Source organism: Panicum virgatum, chromosome 5K (assembly GCF_016808335.1).
Source record: "Panicum virgatum strain AP13 chromosome 5K, P.virgatum_v5, whole genome shotgun sequence".
NCBI classification, from domain to species: domain Eukaryota; kingdom Viridiplantae; phylum Streptophyta; class Magnoliopsida; order Poales; family Poaceae; genus Panicum; species Panicum virgatum.
The window spans coordinates 6,556,377-6,574,281 of record NC_053140.1 but is presented as its reverse complement, the minus strand read 5'-3'; the positions used below and the strand labels follow the sequence as shown (position 1 = coordinate 6,574,281).

At 50.5% G+C, this 17,905-nt stretch overlaps 3 protein-coding genes and 1 pseudogene across 3 annotated transcripts; all 4 read right to left on the bottom strand.

The window, feature by feature from the left end:
• Nucleotides 1–1,141: 1,141 nt before the first annotated feature.
• On the bottom strand, nt 1,142–3,564 carry LOC120705953 (annotated as a pseudogene).
• Nucleotides 3,565–9,595: 6,031 nt separating this feature from the next.
• On the bottom strand, nt 9,596–10,968 carry LOC120705952 (probable carboxylesterase 15). Its single transcript, XM_039990506.1, has one exon. The coding sequence runs from the start codon at nt 10,764–10,766 to the stop codon at nt 9,780–9,782; it is 987 nt and encodes a 328-aa protein (XP_039846440.1). The 5' UTR covers nt 10,767–10,968; the 3' UTR covers nt 9,596–9,779.
• A 1,818-nt stretch (nt 10,969–12,786) lies between these two features.
• Nucleotides 12,787–14,375, bottom strand: LOC120705950 (probable carboxylesterase 15). The gene has a single exon (XM_039990505.1). It carries the CDS (start codon nt 13,921–13,923, stop codon nt 12,955–12,957), a length of 969 nt encoding a protein of 322 aa, XP_039846439.1. The 5' UTR covers nt 13,924–14,375; the 3' UTR covers nt 12,787–12,954.
• On the bottom strand, nt 14,250–15,426 carry LOC120705949 (probable carboxylesterase 15). The gene has a single exon (XM_039990504.1). It carries the CDS (start codon nt 15,424–15,426, stop codon nt 14,425–14,427), a length of 1,002 nt encoding a protein of 333 aa, XP_039846438.1. The 3' UTR covers nt 14,250–14,424.
• Between the last annotated feature and the right edge of the window lie 2,479 nt (nt 15,427–17,905).

The following is a 17,905-nucleotide window of genomic DNA, read 5'->3' as shown; positions in this document are numbered from 1 at the left end:
ACAGGAATCAAGCCCAACACCACAAGAGGGTTTGGCTATACTTGCTTCTAAATTGTTGCGAAATAAGTTATCTTGGGCAAACATGGAGGCCGTTTTTTTTTAAGGAAAACATGGAGGCCGTTGGACAAACAGAATCATGACAGAGCTATCCTCTTCCTCGTACAGATCTTTAGGGCAAATACAACGGTTAGCCTACAGATCTTTAGGGCAAGTACAACAGTTAGCCGGCGCTGTAGACATGCAGATTTTTTTTTACAAAAACACCCCCCACGACATGCATTTATTGAAGAGAGCAAGGTCGGCGTCTCGTTCGTCTACGGCGTATGCGTGTGCTCCGAGAAGCAATTGACGGCTCGACGCGCGTTGTATGCGTCGCCTCCACGGCGACGCCGCTGCCTGATTTGTTGCGGCGGCACTCTTTTTGTCGAGAAAAACAACGATGCTCTAGTAGCCAACAACATTGCAGACATTCCCATCAGAGAAGATGACACTGATAGCCAAGTAGCCAACGAGACAGATATTTGCATGTTGACTGTACATTTAAATTTTTTGGCATCAACATTTCTCGTGTTCCAAACCAAAGAATTCCTGGTTTAAACAGAATCGGGAGACTGCAATTTGAAGAAACGTTCATAACTCACAGTTAGCCTGCAGTTGTAAGCAACTTCATAGGATGCAGAAACTACTATTAACTGAAATGACAAGTAGTACTAGAAATCAACTGCCTGCCATAAATTGTTTAGGCGCTGTTTAGTTCTTTACATGTAAACGCAAAAAACCGTAAACGCATTAAAGTGAAAAGAAATCTTGCTAATTTGAAGTACTAAATAAAGTCTATTTACAAAACTTTTTGCATGGTTGGGCTGTAAATCGCGAGACGAATCTAATGAGCCTACTTAATCCATGATTTGCAACAGTAATGCTACAGTAACCATCCGCTAATTATTGATTAAACATGGATTAATTAGCATCATTAGATTCGTCTCGCGATTTACAACACATCTATGCAAAAAGTTTTGCAAATAGACTTCATTTAGTACTTCAAATGCCCTGTTTACATCTTTACACATTTTTGCAAAATGAACTAAACACACCCTTAGTCATGAACTCAGTTACAGTACTCTTCAAGCACTGCTATCAGTGAAACAAGACAAACTCACATATCCATAGCTTTTTTGCCACATTGCATAGCACACGAAAAGGCAGAGGACGTTCTTCCATGCAGTGCAAATTAACAGGAAAGGCTCAAGTGGCAGTTATTCATCTTACCGCAGGGATGTATAGAATATTGTCTCCAGCAAAGCTCTGACAAAACCATTTCCTGCAGTAGTTTAACTTCTAAGTTGTAACCATTAACTACCCTTCTTATTAAAGTTGTGGTGGTGATTTTTACATGAGATCCTCGAAAAAACTGCCCATTCATGAATAACTAAGCAGCAACTTCCTTGCAACAAACTTTTTTCTTTGGGAGAAAGACATCAGTCAGTACGGTCTTGGACTTCAGGGAAGCGAGGAATATCTCCAGTGCCTGCACTTGAACAAAGTAATCATCAAATGCACTAACATATGAGCAAAACAGCTAGTGCAAATTTTCTTTTCTAATGCGGATGTAAAAAGTACGTCACCTCTTCCCTGCCAATAGTCACGGTTCTTTGTTGCACTGTGCTCAGGTCCTTGACACCACACTGTGCAAGTAGGTTGATGCTCGATACGCTGGATGCTGGGGTTATCGAGAGATCATCAGTGATGGTGTATGTGGTAGTCCCAACCACAAACCCCTTGCTGGTAGTCCCGATCACAAGCCCATTGTTCCTGACATGTCACATTTCCTCATCCATGTAACAGTAGCAAGATGGGCATACGCTGCCTTTGATATCTGAAAAATATCCACAAATAATACGTCTACCGGTCTGGCTGTCTATTTCCCCTAAACAAGTGAAGACACTGCTATTCACATTTAGCGGTGCATCCAGTAGCTGTTGCAAAGGACAAAGCATGGCAGGGGCAGGGCTGAGATAGGGCTCCTTGCTCTTGCTTGAGCATACATACTTGGCGTCCAGTTCCTGCACGCTGTCAAGCACATTACCAATGCTACCAACCATGCGCTCCTTGGTAAGCAGGTTGACGATGGTGCCCATTGGGAGGCATAGGAGGCAGGAGAGGAGCTCAATGACATCATCGCCAGCTTCAGCGAAGCAGACTTTCTGAGCCTTGGTGTCAATCAAGAGCTTGATCGTTAATCCATCAATAGCCATGAAATCCCTTCTTTGTCGAGTCTTATGATTTCTCAGGGTTCACCTGTCACCAGAAAAAGAAAGTTACACATGCTTCCGGATTAACTGCCGTTAAATAGTTCAGATGTGCAAATCAACAACGCTGAGGAAAATGCATACCAATTTCTCAGGAGAACAATTCATTTTTCAAGATGTTTGAATCAGATAGACTAACATTATTTTGCAGGTTAGTTACGAGAGGCAATTAGCTCAAAAGTATATACAACTTTGGCCGCAGAAGAATAGAGCAATCCATGTCTATAATGGTAAATAGCAACAGGGAATAATGTTAAACTTTCGCTAAAAGGAATCCAGGTTATAATCTGCTTTTCAGAATGTACCATTTCAGAAGAGCAGAAAAGGATGAAGGAATAGGCATGATATCAGGAGTCCGTTCTTCCAGGTAAACGCAGGTAGTATATTGCTTAGTAAAACACTAGGAACATAGTAGAAGACAGAGATCCGAGAGAACAATTGTAAAGCACAACTCTAACACAAATCATGCAAATGACTTCTATTTGAGAGCTGGAACTCTTGAACTCTGTAAAATGGTACACCAGAAAGGATGATCAACGATCAGGTTTCCAAGTTAAAAACACTACTTGTTACAGATTGACTCTATCCAATTCTCCTTATTCATGACAAATTCCATTACAAAACAACTATACTTGACTGAAAAATATCTCTTTGCTCCTTTTCATTGCATCAGTCAATTTTCTGCATATAGAGCAGCAAAACAGAATTTCCATGCTGGTATTCGAACTGCGAAGAAAACGTGCCAAATTTAAGCAAAGAGATGTAGCATTGTTCTACTATGAAACATAAGAGGCTGAGTCGAGTACCACTAACCCCCCCACCCCATAGAGCCCTAGCCCGAATCCAAACCCAATCCACTCAATCCCAAAACCCCCTTCCAAACCCCCAAAACCCTAACTACCCTAACTGATACAATCAGAGCATAAATAACCGGAGAATCACCATCTGGATATAGGGACACAGATCAGCGACAACTACATTCTCACAAAAAAGGGGGAACGGGTTCTGGTTCGTCGAAAAAGGGGGGAACGGGTTCAATCAGACAGGGCAGATTCATCTCGAGTAGAGAAATGGAAAGATAAACAAAATTGAGTTAACGAGGAGGAGGAGCATGGTGGTGGAGGAGGAATCGCTTACGATGTCGCCGTCAATGCCCGCCGCCGGAACCGGCCGGCGAGGATCGCCCCTGCTACAGAACAGAACAGGCGTGGGTTGAATGAAGGCTTGAAGCTGATTTGGAGCAGTCGGGTAATTGGGCTGCGGTAGGCTCTTCAAGCCGATGGCTAATGGGCTATGGTTCATCTTTTACTAATTTGTTGTAAAAAGATGCATCGAATATTTTTTTTCGTCTTCAAGGTAGGTGGGCTGCCAATTGGCCTTGATCCAAGAACCCTGTCCAGCGACGGCTCCGTAAACAGACAGACACATAGACGGCCGCGCGCCAAAGAAATCTACCTGGCTGCGCCACCGCCAGGGTTCCAGCGACTCCGTCGGTGATCTCCGCCGGGTGAAGGATTTTCCACCGACGCCGCACCTACTCCTCACCTGGGTTCGATCTGTTCCTACTCGGGCTGACTATGGGGCTAATCTGACTCAGCTGCCCGGCTTTGGTGGGTTTCAGTTTTCGATCTGTGAGGATGAGGGTGACCATGGCGGCGGGACTTTCGCGCACGAAGACAGGGAAGCAGGACATCGAGGTGGAGGAGCAGAAGCTCTGCCTCAGTGAGACGGAACGAGAGGGGGTGTTGCTAACAAAGGATGACAGTGCGGTTTTACCAGCGATCAAATGGATGACAGCAGTGTACGTCTTGCCGAGAGACGCAGGGGGTGAATTTTCACACGATGAGGCGGGCTCCATGTCGGAGCGCCGCCAGGAGCAATGAGTTGCTTAAGTTGGAACTGTCGAGGACTAGGCAACGCCTTGACGGTGAAGGAACTTCACGATCTCGCGAAGAAGGTTTCCCCGACCGTGCTGTGTGCTCGAAACTTAGGTGCACAAGGCACGGGTAGAAGGTCTGAAGAATACTCTAGGGTATGATAATGCTTTTGTTGTAAGTAGTGCTGGCCGCAGTGGTGGACTCGGTATCTACTGGAACAATAATACTAGAGTTGAGATCTTACCGTTCTCCCAGTACCATATCGATGCTATTGTTACGGAGAATGGGCATGACCCCTGGAGGTTGACGTGTGTTTATGGCGAGGCACAGGTTGCAGAGCGCCCTAAGACATGGGATATGCTGAAATTTATCAAGGCATCATCTAATTTACCGTGGGTCTGTATCGGCGATTTTAATGAGGTCTTGCATAGAGATGAGCACTCAGGGGTGCAAGAACGAAGCCGGGCGCAGATCGAGGGGTTCCGGGAGATGGTTGACATTTGTGGTTTGTACGACCTCGGTTTTGTGGGTCGGAAGTGGACTTTCGAGAAGAAAGTGGCGGGAGGAACTTTCTGCCGCGTGAGGCTGGACAGAGCACTAGCGACTGCAGATTGGTGTTCTCGTTTTCCTCTTGCACAGGTGTCGCACCTCACTGCTGCTGCCTCGGACCATGACCCCATCCTCCTCCGCTGGGATAGGGAGGTGGAGCGGGGAAGAAGGAAACACAGGAAGAAGATGTTCAGATATGAGGTGATGTGGGAGTCTCGCGACGAGTTTGAGGCCATGTTGGCTCGAACTTGGCAGGGCACTGGGAAGGCGCATACTCTTAGAGAATTGCATGACAAGTTAACATCTTTAGCTGGGAGTCTCAATTTGTGGGATACACAGACGTTTGGCCATGTCCGCCAGGAGTTGAAGGCGCTAAATGAGGAACTCGACCGTATGAGATCAGTTCCTTCGTGCGTGGGGCCGTCGCATGCAGAAATCAAGGTGGTGGAGAGAATTATGGAGCTGAACTACAGGGAGGAAATCATGTGGAAACAGCGATCCAGAATAATGTGGCTATCAGCGGGCGACAAGAACACACAATTCTTCCATCTTAGGGCCAGCCAAAGAAGGAGGAAAAATAAAATATCAAAGCTCAAGAAATCAAATGGTCAGTTCACTGAGAATGAGGACGAGATGGGAGCTATGGCGACAGATTTCTATAAGACGCTGTACCGATCAGAAGGCACGACTGATATGGACCGTGTTTTGAGCACAGTCCATGTTAAGATGACAGCGGCTATGAATGAGGGACTGTTGGCGCCCTTCGAGAAGGAGGAAGTAAAAATAGCTCTTTTCCAAATGTTTCCGACCAAGGCACCTGGGCCAGATGGCATGCCAGCACATTTTTTCCAGTGCCATTGGGAATTATGCGGCGATGAGGTAACTGCGGTTGTCCTCAGAGTACTGAGGGGGTAGGATGATCCATCAATATTTAATAACACCTGTATTGTGCTCATTCCAAAAGTCGATAGCCCGGAGGAGCTAGGCCAGTTTCGGCCAATAAGTCTTTGCAATGTGGTGTATAAAATTGCCTCCAAGGTGATGGCCAATAGGCTGAACAAGGTGCTCCCTGATCTTATTTCAGATGAGGAGTCAGCCTTTGTGCCAGGGCGCTCGATTACTGACAATATAATTACAGTTTATGAGTGTATGCATTTCATGAAGAAGAAGAGAGCCCGCGACAGCAGGTTCGCTGCCCTCAAGCTGGATATGAGAAAAGCCGATGACTGGGTAGAGTGGAGCTATTTACAGGCTATTATGTTATAGCTTGGCTTTCATTGTTTGTGGGTCGACACCATTATGAGATTGGTAACCTTGGTTTCTTTCTCTGTTCTTTTTAATGGGGAGCGACAAGAGAGGTTTGTACCTTGTAGAGGGATCCGCCAAGGGGATCCAGTCTCACCATATTTGTTCTTGCTAGCAGCAGAGGGCCTTTCGTGCCTCTTGAAGTCCAGAATCCAGTCATCGAACCTCAGGGGAATCACAGTGGCAGCCTCGGCTCCGATGGTTAGTCACTTACTGTTCGCAGATGACAGTCTGCTGTTTTTTAAGGCAAACAGGGAGAGTGCGGATCAGGTGAAGGATGTGCTACACATCTACTACCAAGCCTCTGGGCAGCGGATTAATATGGATAAATCTTCGATACATTTTGCAAAAGGTGTCAGCGGGAGCATTCGTGAGGCTCTGACTCCTTACAGGTCCATAATGTTGCATTGAGTGAGAAGTATTTGGGCATGCCCTCGGATGTTGGTGTCTCAACAAATGGGGCGTTCAAGTACCTAAAAGATAGGGTGTGGAAGCCAGTTCAAGGCTGGCTGGAACAGACTCTTTCATCTGGAGGAAAAGAAGTCCTGATCAAGTCTGTAGCGCAAGCGATCCCAACTTTTTCTATGTCATGCTTCAGACTACCACGGGGGCTATGCCAGCACATTGACAATCTACTCCGGAGTTTCTGATGGGGAAGCAAGGAGGGTAAAAGGAAGACATGTTGGGTTGCATGGGAGGAGATGGCCAAACCAAAATACATGGGAGGCGTGGGTTTCCGAGACATAGAGATTTTCAACCTTGCACTGCTGGCACGACAGGCGTGGCGGATCCTACAAGATCCTGACTCGCTTAGCGCAAGGGTTCTCAAGGCAGTGTACTTCCCGAGCAACTTATTTCTGGAGGCAGACCTGGGACCCTCTCCATCTAGAGTTTGGCGGGCTATTGTCGATGGCAAAGAAGTGCTCAAACAAGGCTTAATTCGTAGGATTGGAACCGGGGAAGGTACGGAGGTGTGGCAGTCAAATTGGCTTCCGAGGAATGGGCAGCTACGGCCAATATGCTGCATCAGTGACACACCGCCGGGAAAGGTCAGTGAACTGATTAACCCGCTGACGTTTACATGGGACTTACAGGCGGTGGACACATAATTCCTGCCGATGGATGGCAAGCTGATCAGAAGCATTCCGCTGTCTGGGCGGAGGCAGGAGGATCTATGGGCCTGGCATTACAAGAAGTCCGGAGTTTTCTCTGTTAGATCGGCTTACCGGATGCCGGTCACGACACGGGAACGGCGGTCGAACTGGATTGAACACAATCCGGGGAGATAAGATGTCGAGGCGGACCAGAAAGACTGGACGGATCTGTGGTCAGTCAAGGTCCCATCGAAGATCCGGGTGTTCCTATGGAGGCTCGCTAAGCACTCCATTCTGACAGGCGATGTGCGTCATCGCAGAAATATGGCACAAACAAGCAATTGCTCTATCTGTGGCGGTCAGGATTTGTGGAAGCACTCGCTGCTGGAATGCAATATGGCCAAGTGCGTTTGGGCTTTACAATGTGATAAACTTGTTGATTTCATCAGTCAGGCACAAGATGACAATGCACGCGGGTGGATCCACGAAGCAATAGCAGGTCTCGCTCATGATAAGTTGGTGAGACTTGTTGTAACTTTGTGGGCAATTTGGCATGCGAGGAGGAAGGCAATTCATGAAAATATTTTTCAGAGCCCGTTGTCCACTCATAGCTTCATAGAGAGGTTTATTGCAGACTTGGAGACGGCTATGCCGACAGTGGAGAGGAAGGGGGACGCGGGTGCGGGCAGTGCACCTGCTGCAGCTCCCAAATGGATTCCGTCCCCACAAGGCCTGATGAAGGTAAATGTCGACACCGCACTTTCGAAGAATTCTGATATTGTGGCGATGGCGGCGGTGGCGAGGGATGGGGCGGGCGCTTTCATGGGAGCGTCGGCCCTAGTGGTGAAGGGCATATCCGACCCGGAGACGGCGGAAGTGCTGGCGTGCCGTGAAGGCCTAGCCCTTGCAGCGGACCTCATGATCAGGAGGGTGCGGATTGCCACAGATTGCGCCTGTGTTGTCCAAAGCATGGCAGGGCCTGGAATGGGTCGATACGGCCATGTAATCAGAGAGATGAAGACTGGTATGGCGAATTTCGAAAGAGCAGAAGTTGTCCATGAAGGGAGGGAGTCGAACACTGATGCCCATGCTTTAGCTAGAAGCTCGTTTTATGAATCATTAGGAAGACATGTTTGGTTTTTTGATCCTTCTGATGGAGTTTGTACTAGCTACGCTGTTTGAGTAAAGTTGGCACGCCCCCTAAAAAAAAGCGACGGCTCTGTTGTCCGTTGTCTTGCCAATATTTTGACCTACCCTAATTTTAGCAAGATAAATTTTGAAATCAAACCAATAAAACGCAATAAGCATCAATCTTGGCATGTGTGGGATGTGGTCGCGACTTTGCGAGGTCGCCTCAGTTCCGTGGCCGGCTCGGCCGGCACGGAAATATCAAGGGCTGCTTGTGCTTAAATCCGGATAAAACACACTCGAGATGTGACGGCATGACGCAAGTTGTGAGATGGTAAAATTTGTTCAAGCCAAAACAAGAGGAAGGTAGAGAGGTACTCATGGGAGGGGATGCATTACCACAACAATTTGAACTAAAAATTATTAGATTCGATTGTGTAAAGCGAAAACATGTCAGTACTCGAGCGACCAACAAAGCAACAATAGAGTATTAATAGAAAATGGGTTTTTCTTTTCTTTGGGAAATATTTTCCTTTTTTTCAAATTTTTACACATGTCTAAACATTTTGGCAAAATATTATACTATTTAACGACCCGTATGCATATGTGAGAGCTGCCGTGCTCGTTAAGGTCCATTTTTGCTTGAGCTACAAGCAAATTAGAAAGCAACAACATGATTAAATAATTCATTCAAATCAATCTATCTACCTGATTTTTTTTAATAAAAGTATATCTACCTAATGATAATATAGTACAAAATATATTCCAAAAAATAGTATATGGGTTTACCAGGCCCTATCACATGTTTATACCCTACTTGTTTCAAAATATAATATAATATGGGTTTACCAGCCAGTTCATTTTGATGCCACAAATGTGGGGCCGATTTCCAGCGCCTAACCTTGGACTTGGACGCCGCCACACCTGCACCGTGGCAGGATGTGACCGGCAACTAAACATGTCCTTATAAGTCTTTAATTCCAATAGGTGTTCAAAGATAGAGAGGGTGCGCGTGCGTTTATATACGCGTATCCTTTTGCAATGTTTCTCGCAGAAGAAATTAGATGAGGAAAAGATGGATAAATATAAACGGCAAATAACAACTAATAGATTTTTTCTTTCGTGAAACACAGTACAGACGTAGACGTTCACATACAGTATCCTTATGACTTATGAGCACATCTGAGAAATTATGTCGGCAAATTCTCTGAATTGTCAAAATCGCCGCAAACATCTCGTTGTCGATGGGTACGTACATCGCCTAACCTACTACTGAAAAAAATAGCGCTCGTTAAATTCTAAAATAAATTCAAAAAAAACAAACAATCATGCCGAATCTAGAATTCAAACTTGTATGGATATATTCCATTATAAGAAATCTTACCAGCTGAATTACACCCACGGTTTATAAAGGCTAATACATTTAGCTGAGTATGGAACGACGAAAGCATGAATACTAGAACCATACATTCGAAGATGAATGGCAGACAAAGACTCCGTCCACCTCATCCAGTCAGTCATTTGTTGACGAACCGCTTCAAGATTCCCATCAACTCCTCCGTCGCCTCGCTACGCTGTCCGACCGAGAAGCCATGCCGCTCCCCAGGGAACTCGGCAAGCTCAACAGCCTTCCCCATCTCCTTGAGCCTCGCGGCGTAGCGCAGCACGTGGCCACAGAGCACGTCGCGCCCGGGCGCCACGACGAGCGCCGGTGGCAGCGGCAGCGTCTCCAGGCTCGCGCCGCCCGGCGCGACCGGGTTCGCCAGCGGGTGGTCCCTGGTGACCCCCGCCGGCAGCGCCATGCGCCAGAGCTGGTCGGACATCTCCACCGTCAGGGACGCGCCGGCCGGGGGATCAGACTCCGTCGCCGTGCGTTCGTCGCTGCCGAAGAAGGCGGAGAAGAGGGCGTACCCGGCGACGCGCACAGCCGGGCCGGGCACGATCTGCCCGGCGGCGATCCGGACCACGGCGTGGTGGGCCAGGTTCGCGCCGGCCGACACGCCGGACACGAACGTCCGGGAGAAGTCGGCCGATTCAGCGAGCCATGGCTCGGCGCCAGCGCCAGCGCCCGGCGAGGCCTGCGCACGCAGCCAGGAGAAGAACGTCGCGGCGTCCTCGACGGCAGCGGGGAGGCGGTGCTCGGGGGCGAGGCGGTACTGGACGGAGAGCACGACGGCGGGGAGCTCGGCGGCGAAGCGCTGGCAGCAGGAGTGGAACATGGGCTGGTCGTAGGCGCCGATGCAGTAGCCGCCGCCGTGGAAGTACACGAGCACGGGGAGCTTGCCCTCGTCGCCGGCGGCCGCGTGTGGCCTGTACACGCGAACCTTGAGGCCTCGAGCCGCGTCGTACACGGCGTCCTTCCACTGGACGCCCGGTGCGTCCGGGAACGGCCCTGCCGGCACGAGGGCCGATTCGTCGCCGCGGACGACGGAGCCGTCGCCGAGGAGACGGACGACGCCGAAGAAGTCCTCCACGACCCGCTGCGCTTCGCCGCCGCCGGACATGGTGATGCTGGTGAATTGGTGATCGTCGGTCGAGGATGCAGACGACTGCTCGACGCAGCTTGCCGTGAACCGACGATTTGCAAAGCTGGACCTAGGCTCTATGGAATAGTATATACCAGATGGTTTTTCTAAATGGAAAACTCAAAGTCACTGAGTGAGGCACGCGATGTATGAAGGTTCTTGCCGCGCGCTCACGTCACACTCAAACTGACCGCGACTTGTCGCCATTTTTGATGTGGTTGTGTGCGTGACATATGAGGTTCGACACTTTTGTTTCACAGCCAAGATTCTTTTTCTCTCAAACACAAATTAAAATATAAATATGCATGCATATTTCTTTTACTCTTACGCCGGCAGCCCGGGTTCCATCCTCGGGATTGGCACCGGGAGTCTCCTCCGCGGTCTTCCTTCTAGAAAAAAAATTATAAATATGCGCGCATACTCAAAATTTATGAATGAAAGCACGGACGCAACCTTTATCTCTAGATGTGTGACCGAGAGATCGAAATCATCACAAACATCTCAATATCTACTATATAGTATTTTCTTTTAGTTTCACAAAAAGAACATTCAGTCACATCAGCTTTAAGCCTTTAACCCAAAACTGTATGCGTCGACACGCCAACTGTCAATTAGAGAACACAACAACAACATACTTTATAGTTTCAGGTAGTAAACTTGCCCCCGTGTCGTCCCGTTGGGGGCGACACGGGCGGCTCACTGGAGCCCCGCCTCGCCTCCCCCCAGCCTCCCACGCTCCCACCCTCGCCGCCGCCAGAACTGCCTGCCCGAAGGCCGGCGAGCAACGAGGAGAGCGGCGGCGGGGCCATCAGATCGTCCCCTTCCTCCTCCCCCAATCCCTTCCCTCCTTCTCCTCCTCCCTCTCCTTGTTGCAACACCGTGGGCTTGTCCGCACTGAGATGTGTCGTCAACATCGTGGTGATGTGGCCGACGGCAGCTTGCTCGGTTGTTCGTCAGAGACATCATGGTGATGTGGCTGATGGCGACCAAACGGAGGTGTTTCTTGGGCGCCGTGGTGGCATAGCTGGCGGCGCCGGCCGTCTCATGCATCTCAGCTCAGCTTCTGGTGGGATCGGCGGAGGTCAAAGTGAAAACTTGGACGACGACGTCTGCGGACGCCGTTCCCTCCTTGGAGGCGTCTTCTACTCTTCTCTCATACCTCACCATCCTTACGTGCGGTGGTTAATGCGGATGAAAATCTAACCCATCTTGGGCTGGCGTCGATGTGCCCTTGTGGCCCGTCCTGAAGACGACGCTAGGCATTTCCGGCGTGGTGGTTTGCTTCTTCCGGCTAGCTGCAGCAGGGGTGTTTCTTCTTTTCCTTTCCTTTCCTTTTCAACTTTGAAAAAACAAAAAAGAGTTGGTGGGTGTGTGGTGGCTCGCGTCGATGACCCAATCCGACTGAGCGGGGGTTTTTGTTGAGGCTCGTGTCGATGTCCCAATCCAACCGGATATAGTAAGTTGAGGCTCGGGTCGATGTCCCAATCCGACCGAGCAGTTGTTGGAGATGAGTTGATCTCAGTATGTGTTGTTGTCCAAATCCAACCGGCCGATGTGGAGTTTAGTTGAGTGTTCTTTAGCATTGTGTGGCGCGTGCTGATGCCCCAATCCAACCGGCCGGTGTTGCTCTGTAGTTTTTTTTTCCTTTTATTGTTTGCTCAATCTGAGCTTGATCTATTTTTTAACATAATCGGCAGCTCTTCCGCCTGGTTCGTTTAAAAAAACATACTTTGTGAATAACGAGTGAAACAAACCAAACCAAGAACGGTAGAGCGGCCAACACCAACTTAAGCCGTGTTTAGATTCAAAATTTTTTTGGCAAAAAACATCATATCGAATTGTTTGGACACATACATTGGACACATGCATGAAGTACTAAATGAAGTCTATTTATAAAACTTTATGCATAGATGGGTTGTAAACCGCGAGACGAATCTAATGAGCATATTTAACCCATAATTTGCAACAGTGATATTACAGTAATCATCTGCTAATTATAAATTAATCATGGATTAATTAGTCTCATTAGATTAGTCTCGTGATTTACAACCCATCTGTACAAAAAGTTTTATAAATAAATTTCATTTAGTACTCCAAAATAATAAAATTTTCTTTTAAAAAATTTACAGGTAAAGATCTAAACACACCCTTAACTATTATCACCCGTTCACTTCATCTGGCCTACAAAACGCTTCAAGATCCGGACCAACTCATCGTTCGCCTCGCCCCAACCTCTCACGGAGAAGCCATGCTGCTCCCCCGCGAACTCGACGAGCTCCACGGCCTTCCCCATCTCCTCCAGCCTCGCCGCGTAGCGCCGCATATGGCCACGAAGCATGTCGAGCCCTGGCGCCACGACGAGCGCCGGTGGCAGCGGCAGCGGCTCCATGCTCGGGCTGTCCGGGCCAAACGGGTTCGCCAGCGGGTGGTCCCTGCTGGCGCCCACCGGCAGCGCCATGCGCCAGAGCTTGTCGACCGCGGCCGTCAGGGACACGCTGGCCGGGGACTCGGCCTCCGTCACCGTGCGCTCGACGCTGCCGAAGAACGCCGACAAGAGGACGTACCCGGCGACGCGCACCGGGTCGGCCGCGAGCTGCCGCGCGGCGAGGCGTACGACGACGTGGTGGGCCAGGTTCGCGCCGGCCGACACGCCGGACACGAACGTCCGGGCGAGGTCGGCGGATTCGGCGAGCCACGGGTCGGCCTGCCCGCGCAGCCACGCGAAGAACGTCGCGGCGTCCTCGACGGCCGCGGGGAGGCGGTGCTCGGGGGCGAGGCGGTACTGGACGGAGAGAACCACGGCGGGGAGCTCGGCGGCGAAGCGCTGGCAGCAGGAGTGGAACATGGGGTGGTCGTAGGAGCCGACGCAGTAGCCGCCTCCATGGAAGTACACGAGCACGGGGAGCTTGCTACCTTCTTCTCCACCGGCCCCCGGCGGCGGCGGCCTGTACACGCGGACCTTGAGGCCGCGCGTGGCGTCGTACACGGCGTCCTTCCACCGAACCCCGGGGACGTCCGGGAACGGCCCCGCCGGCATGAGGACGGATTCGTCGCCGCGGACGACGGAGCCGTCGCTGAGGAGCCGGACGACGCCGAACAAGTCCTCGACGACGTGCGGCGCGGCGTCGCTGGACATGGTTGGCCGATCGGCGACGGCGTTGGAACGACTGGTGGCTAAGAACGTCGCGACACCGCCAGCACACTCACGACTGCAGCGCTGGATTATTCTCCGGGTGGTTGTTTTTTCTTTCTGAAACCTGAATGGATTAATGGAAGACTCAAAGCGTAGAGGACATGGTCCACGTCATCTCACACTCAACACCGGACAAGCAAGCATCGGTCTTGGCATGTGGGATGTGGTTGCGACGTTGCGAGGTCGCGTCAGTTCCGTGGCAGACACGGCCGGCACAGAAATATCAAGGGCTGCTTAGGTGTTTAAATTAGGATAAGCCAGGTGAGATGTGACGGCATCAGAGTGGCTTGAGGCAAGATGGTGATTTTGTTCAAGCCAGAAAAGAGGAAGGTAGAGGTAGTCATGGCCTCATGGGAGTTGGGAGGGAAGACATGATTACATTTGAAGATGAATGGCAGACACGAAGACCAACACCATTTTCACCAACTCAAGACCCGGTTCACCTCATTCAGAGTCATTTGTGCACGAACGGACGAACCGCTTCAAGATCTGGATCAGCTCATCTGTAGCCTCGCTCCACTGCCCTTTGGAGAAGCCATGCCGCTCCCCGGGGAACTCGGCGAGCTCAACGGCCTTTCCCATCTCCTTGAGCTTCGCCGCGTAGCGCAGCATGTGGCCGCAGAGCACGTCGCGCCCGGGCGCCACGACGAGCGCCGGCGGCAGCGGCAGCGGCTCCAGGGTCGGGCTGTCCGGGCCGAACGGGTTCGCCAGCGGGTGGTCCCTGGTCGCGCCCACCGGCAGCGCCAGGCGCCAGAATTTGTCGGTCGTCTCCACCGTCAGGGACACCTCCGGCGGGGGAGCGGCCTCCGACGCCACGCGCTCGACGCTGCCGAAGAAGGCGGAGAAGAGGACGTACCCGGCGACGCGCGCCGGGCCGAGCACGAGCTGCCCCGAGGCGACCCGGACGACGGCGTGGTGGGCCAGGTTGGCGCCGGCCGACACGCCGGTCCCGAACGTCCGCGCGAAGTCGGCGGATTCCGCGAGCCACGGCTCGGCGGCGGCAGCGCCGGGAGCGCCCTGGGCGCGCAGCCAGGACAGGAACGCCGCGCTGTCCTCGACCGCCGCGGGGAGGCGGTGCTCCGGCGCCCGGCGGTACTGGGCGGAGAGCACCACGGCGGGGAGCTCGGCGGCGAGGCGCTGGCAGCAGGAGTGGAACATGGGCTGGTCGTACTCGCGGAGGCAGTAGCCGCCTCCGTGGAAGTAGACGAGCACGGGGAGCTTGCGGCCTTCGCCGGCGGCGGCCGCAGGCGGCCGGTACACGCGCGCCCTGAGGCCGCGCGTCGCGTCGTACACGACGTCCTTCCACTGGACGCCCGGGACGTCCGGGAACCGCCCCGCCGGCATGATGGCGGACTCGTCGCCGCGAACGACGGAGCCGTCGCTGAAGAGCTGGAGGACGCCGTGCAGGTTCTCCACGACGTGCGGCGGCGCGGTGCCGCTCGACATGGTGGTGGACGGTGGTCGATCGACGACTTTGGGGAGACCAGGGTTTACAAAATTGACCGGTCCGGTCAAACCGTCGTCCTTCGGTAGTAGTTTACCGGACCGGTTTGACCGGAAATCGGTGGAAACTAATTGAATTCAAATCCAAATTCAAAATGACATGTGTAACCGGTTCCGACCGGTATACCGGCCGGTTTGATCGGCTTACCGGTCCGGTCTGACCGGTTACTGGTGTTTTAACCAAAAAATCGACGGTTTAAAAGTGGTTTTCCGGTTTGACCGGTTTACCAGCCGGTTTGACTGGTTTATCGGTCGCCATATGCGGTGGGCTTTAATGGGCCGGCCCAATTTTTTTATTTAACTTCATATGCCCGCAAATTATACTAAATGGACGAATTTTTAAGAAAAATTGACACAATTAGATTCGTCGCACCTTGAAGTAAATTCGAATTTTAAATTTGGACCGGTTTGGTACCGACCCAAACCGAAATCGGGCCGGACCAGACCGGTTACCACCGGTTTGGTTAACTGACGACACACGATCGCGGTGTTGGATTGGATTTGGATCGATGCAATGACGGACTCAGTTGTTGGTTTGTTGCTTTCCTGTGTGGAAGACTCAAACGTGGCTCCCGTGATCACGTCACACTCGCATCGGACGTCTTTTTTATTTTTATATTTTTCGAAAACATTTTTTTACAGAAATATATTTTCAATTTCATAATTTACAGTTTTGTACCCCTGCCGCCCGCCAGGGGGCGGCAGAGACTTATATGTAAAAAAAATTTATTTGCGCGGTGGCCCTTGGCGGGAGCCTGCCGCCCCCCTGCCGGGCGGCAGGGGGCCTGCCGCCCGGCAGGGGGGCGGCAGGCTCCCCAACAAAATTGCAGTGCCACCATTAGATGTGTTTTAGATATGCATACAAATAAAAACAATTAGTAAAGAACATGAATATGAAAAGTATAAGCTAGCAATTCACACACATACGCAAATGAGAACGAAATAGGTGATGTATGAGAACAAAATAAGTATAACATGATGACATGTACATAACAAAAATACAGAAACAGCTAGAAGCACCTCCTAACCACCCCGGCCACCCCGGCCATGTCGACCTCTTTTAAGCTGAGCGTGGACGTGTTCTGTAGAGTAGGTGTGTCGCTCTGGAGGCCCTACGTCTCTACCTGAACGTCCGGTGGGCACAGATGTCTGGAAGGTAGGATCGGCTTGCGGGTTAGGTGTAGAAAATAACCGACTCCAATCTTCGAAGTTCGCCTCAAAGGTATTCTGTGTGGGCCCTATACAGTAGCAATTAAGATATCTTAATCATCGTCTTATAAGTCATATATTTGGGTACATATTCATCATAAGTACCTATTGGTGGTGGATACGATGAATGACCCATATCAGGAAGCTGGTGGTGCGATCCTGTAAACCGTTCAAATTATTTAAAATATTCATATAAATAAGAAGAACATGATAAATTCGGGTTACGGATTAGGTATTTACCTTGCGTTTCTTCTGCTGTCGCCGTAGGGTAATACGAAGAAGGTCCCGCATCATATAACTGTTGTGATCCTATATGTCAATACAAAAGGAATTAGACTTCATACCACAATTAATTGAAATTAAGATATCGACTATATGTTTACCGAAAGGTCGTGGTGGTGCCTGTGTTGGTTGAAATGACATCCCTGCAGCTGGTGCCATGGTACTAATCTGAGTCCCTCCGTGAGGTTGATAAAGTGGGTGTGCATCACCTGTATGGACTGAGAATTAATTGTTGGCTTCAAAGTAGGAAGTCAGTAAGTATCCTCACGTACCTGGATAATGCTGCTGAGACCAATAAAGTGCTTGGGAAGGCTGCTGCTGTGTGGGACCACAAGGAAACGAGGTCGAGACTTGAGACGAACCGTACGAGTCATCGTATGATGTCTGGCTACCAAAGGCTTCAAGCATAGAATGAGCTCTTTGTGAAACTCTGGTCCAGGCCGACTCTTACTCTGCGATCTCCTGTGCGTAAGGCACAATCACCCTATCCACATAGGCCCCGTGTGAGTTGTTGAACATTATGTATCCAAACAACCACAACAGGTATGCCTCAAGGGATCGAGTGACGCTATCATCATCAGCATCATGTGCCAAATTGTCGGGCTGCATAGAAAAGATGAACATTTATGAGTACGAGATCATTATAAAATAAAACCATAACTGCACTAGTCAAAAGCATAACTCTAACATTAATCGTAACAAAACAAGGTATGTACCTGGAACTGCAGGATCCATGCCTTGGCAGGCCCTGTTGCTTTTGGGAGCTCTTCTACATCAATCGCGATGTCAATATTTGCAAAACGCTCTTCTAGATCGTCCAACCACGTAGGCGAGACGACGCGAGACCCTACGGCATCCCCACTGATAGGAAGACCCAGCAGCATCGCAACGTCCTGAAGGGTCGGTGTCATCTCCCCACAAGGGAGGTGGA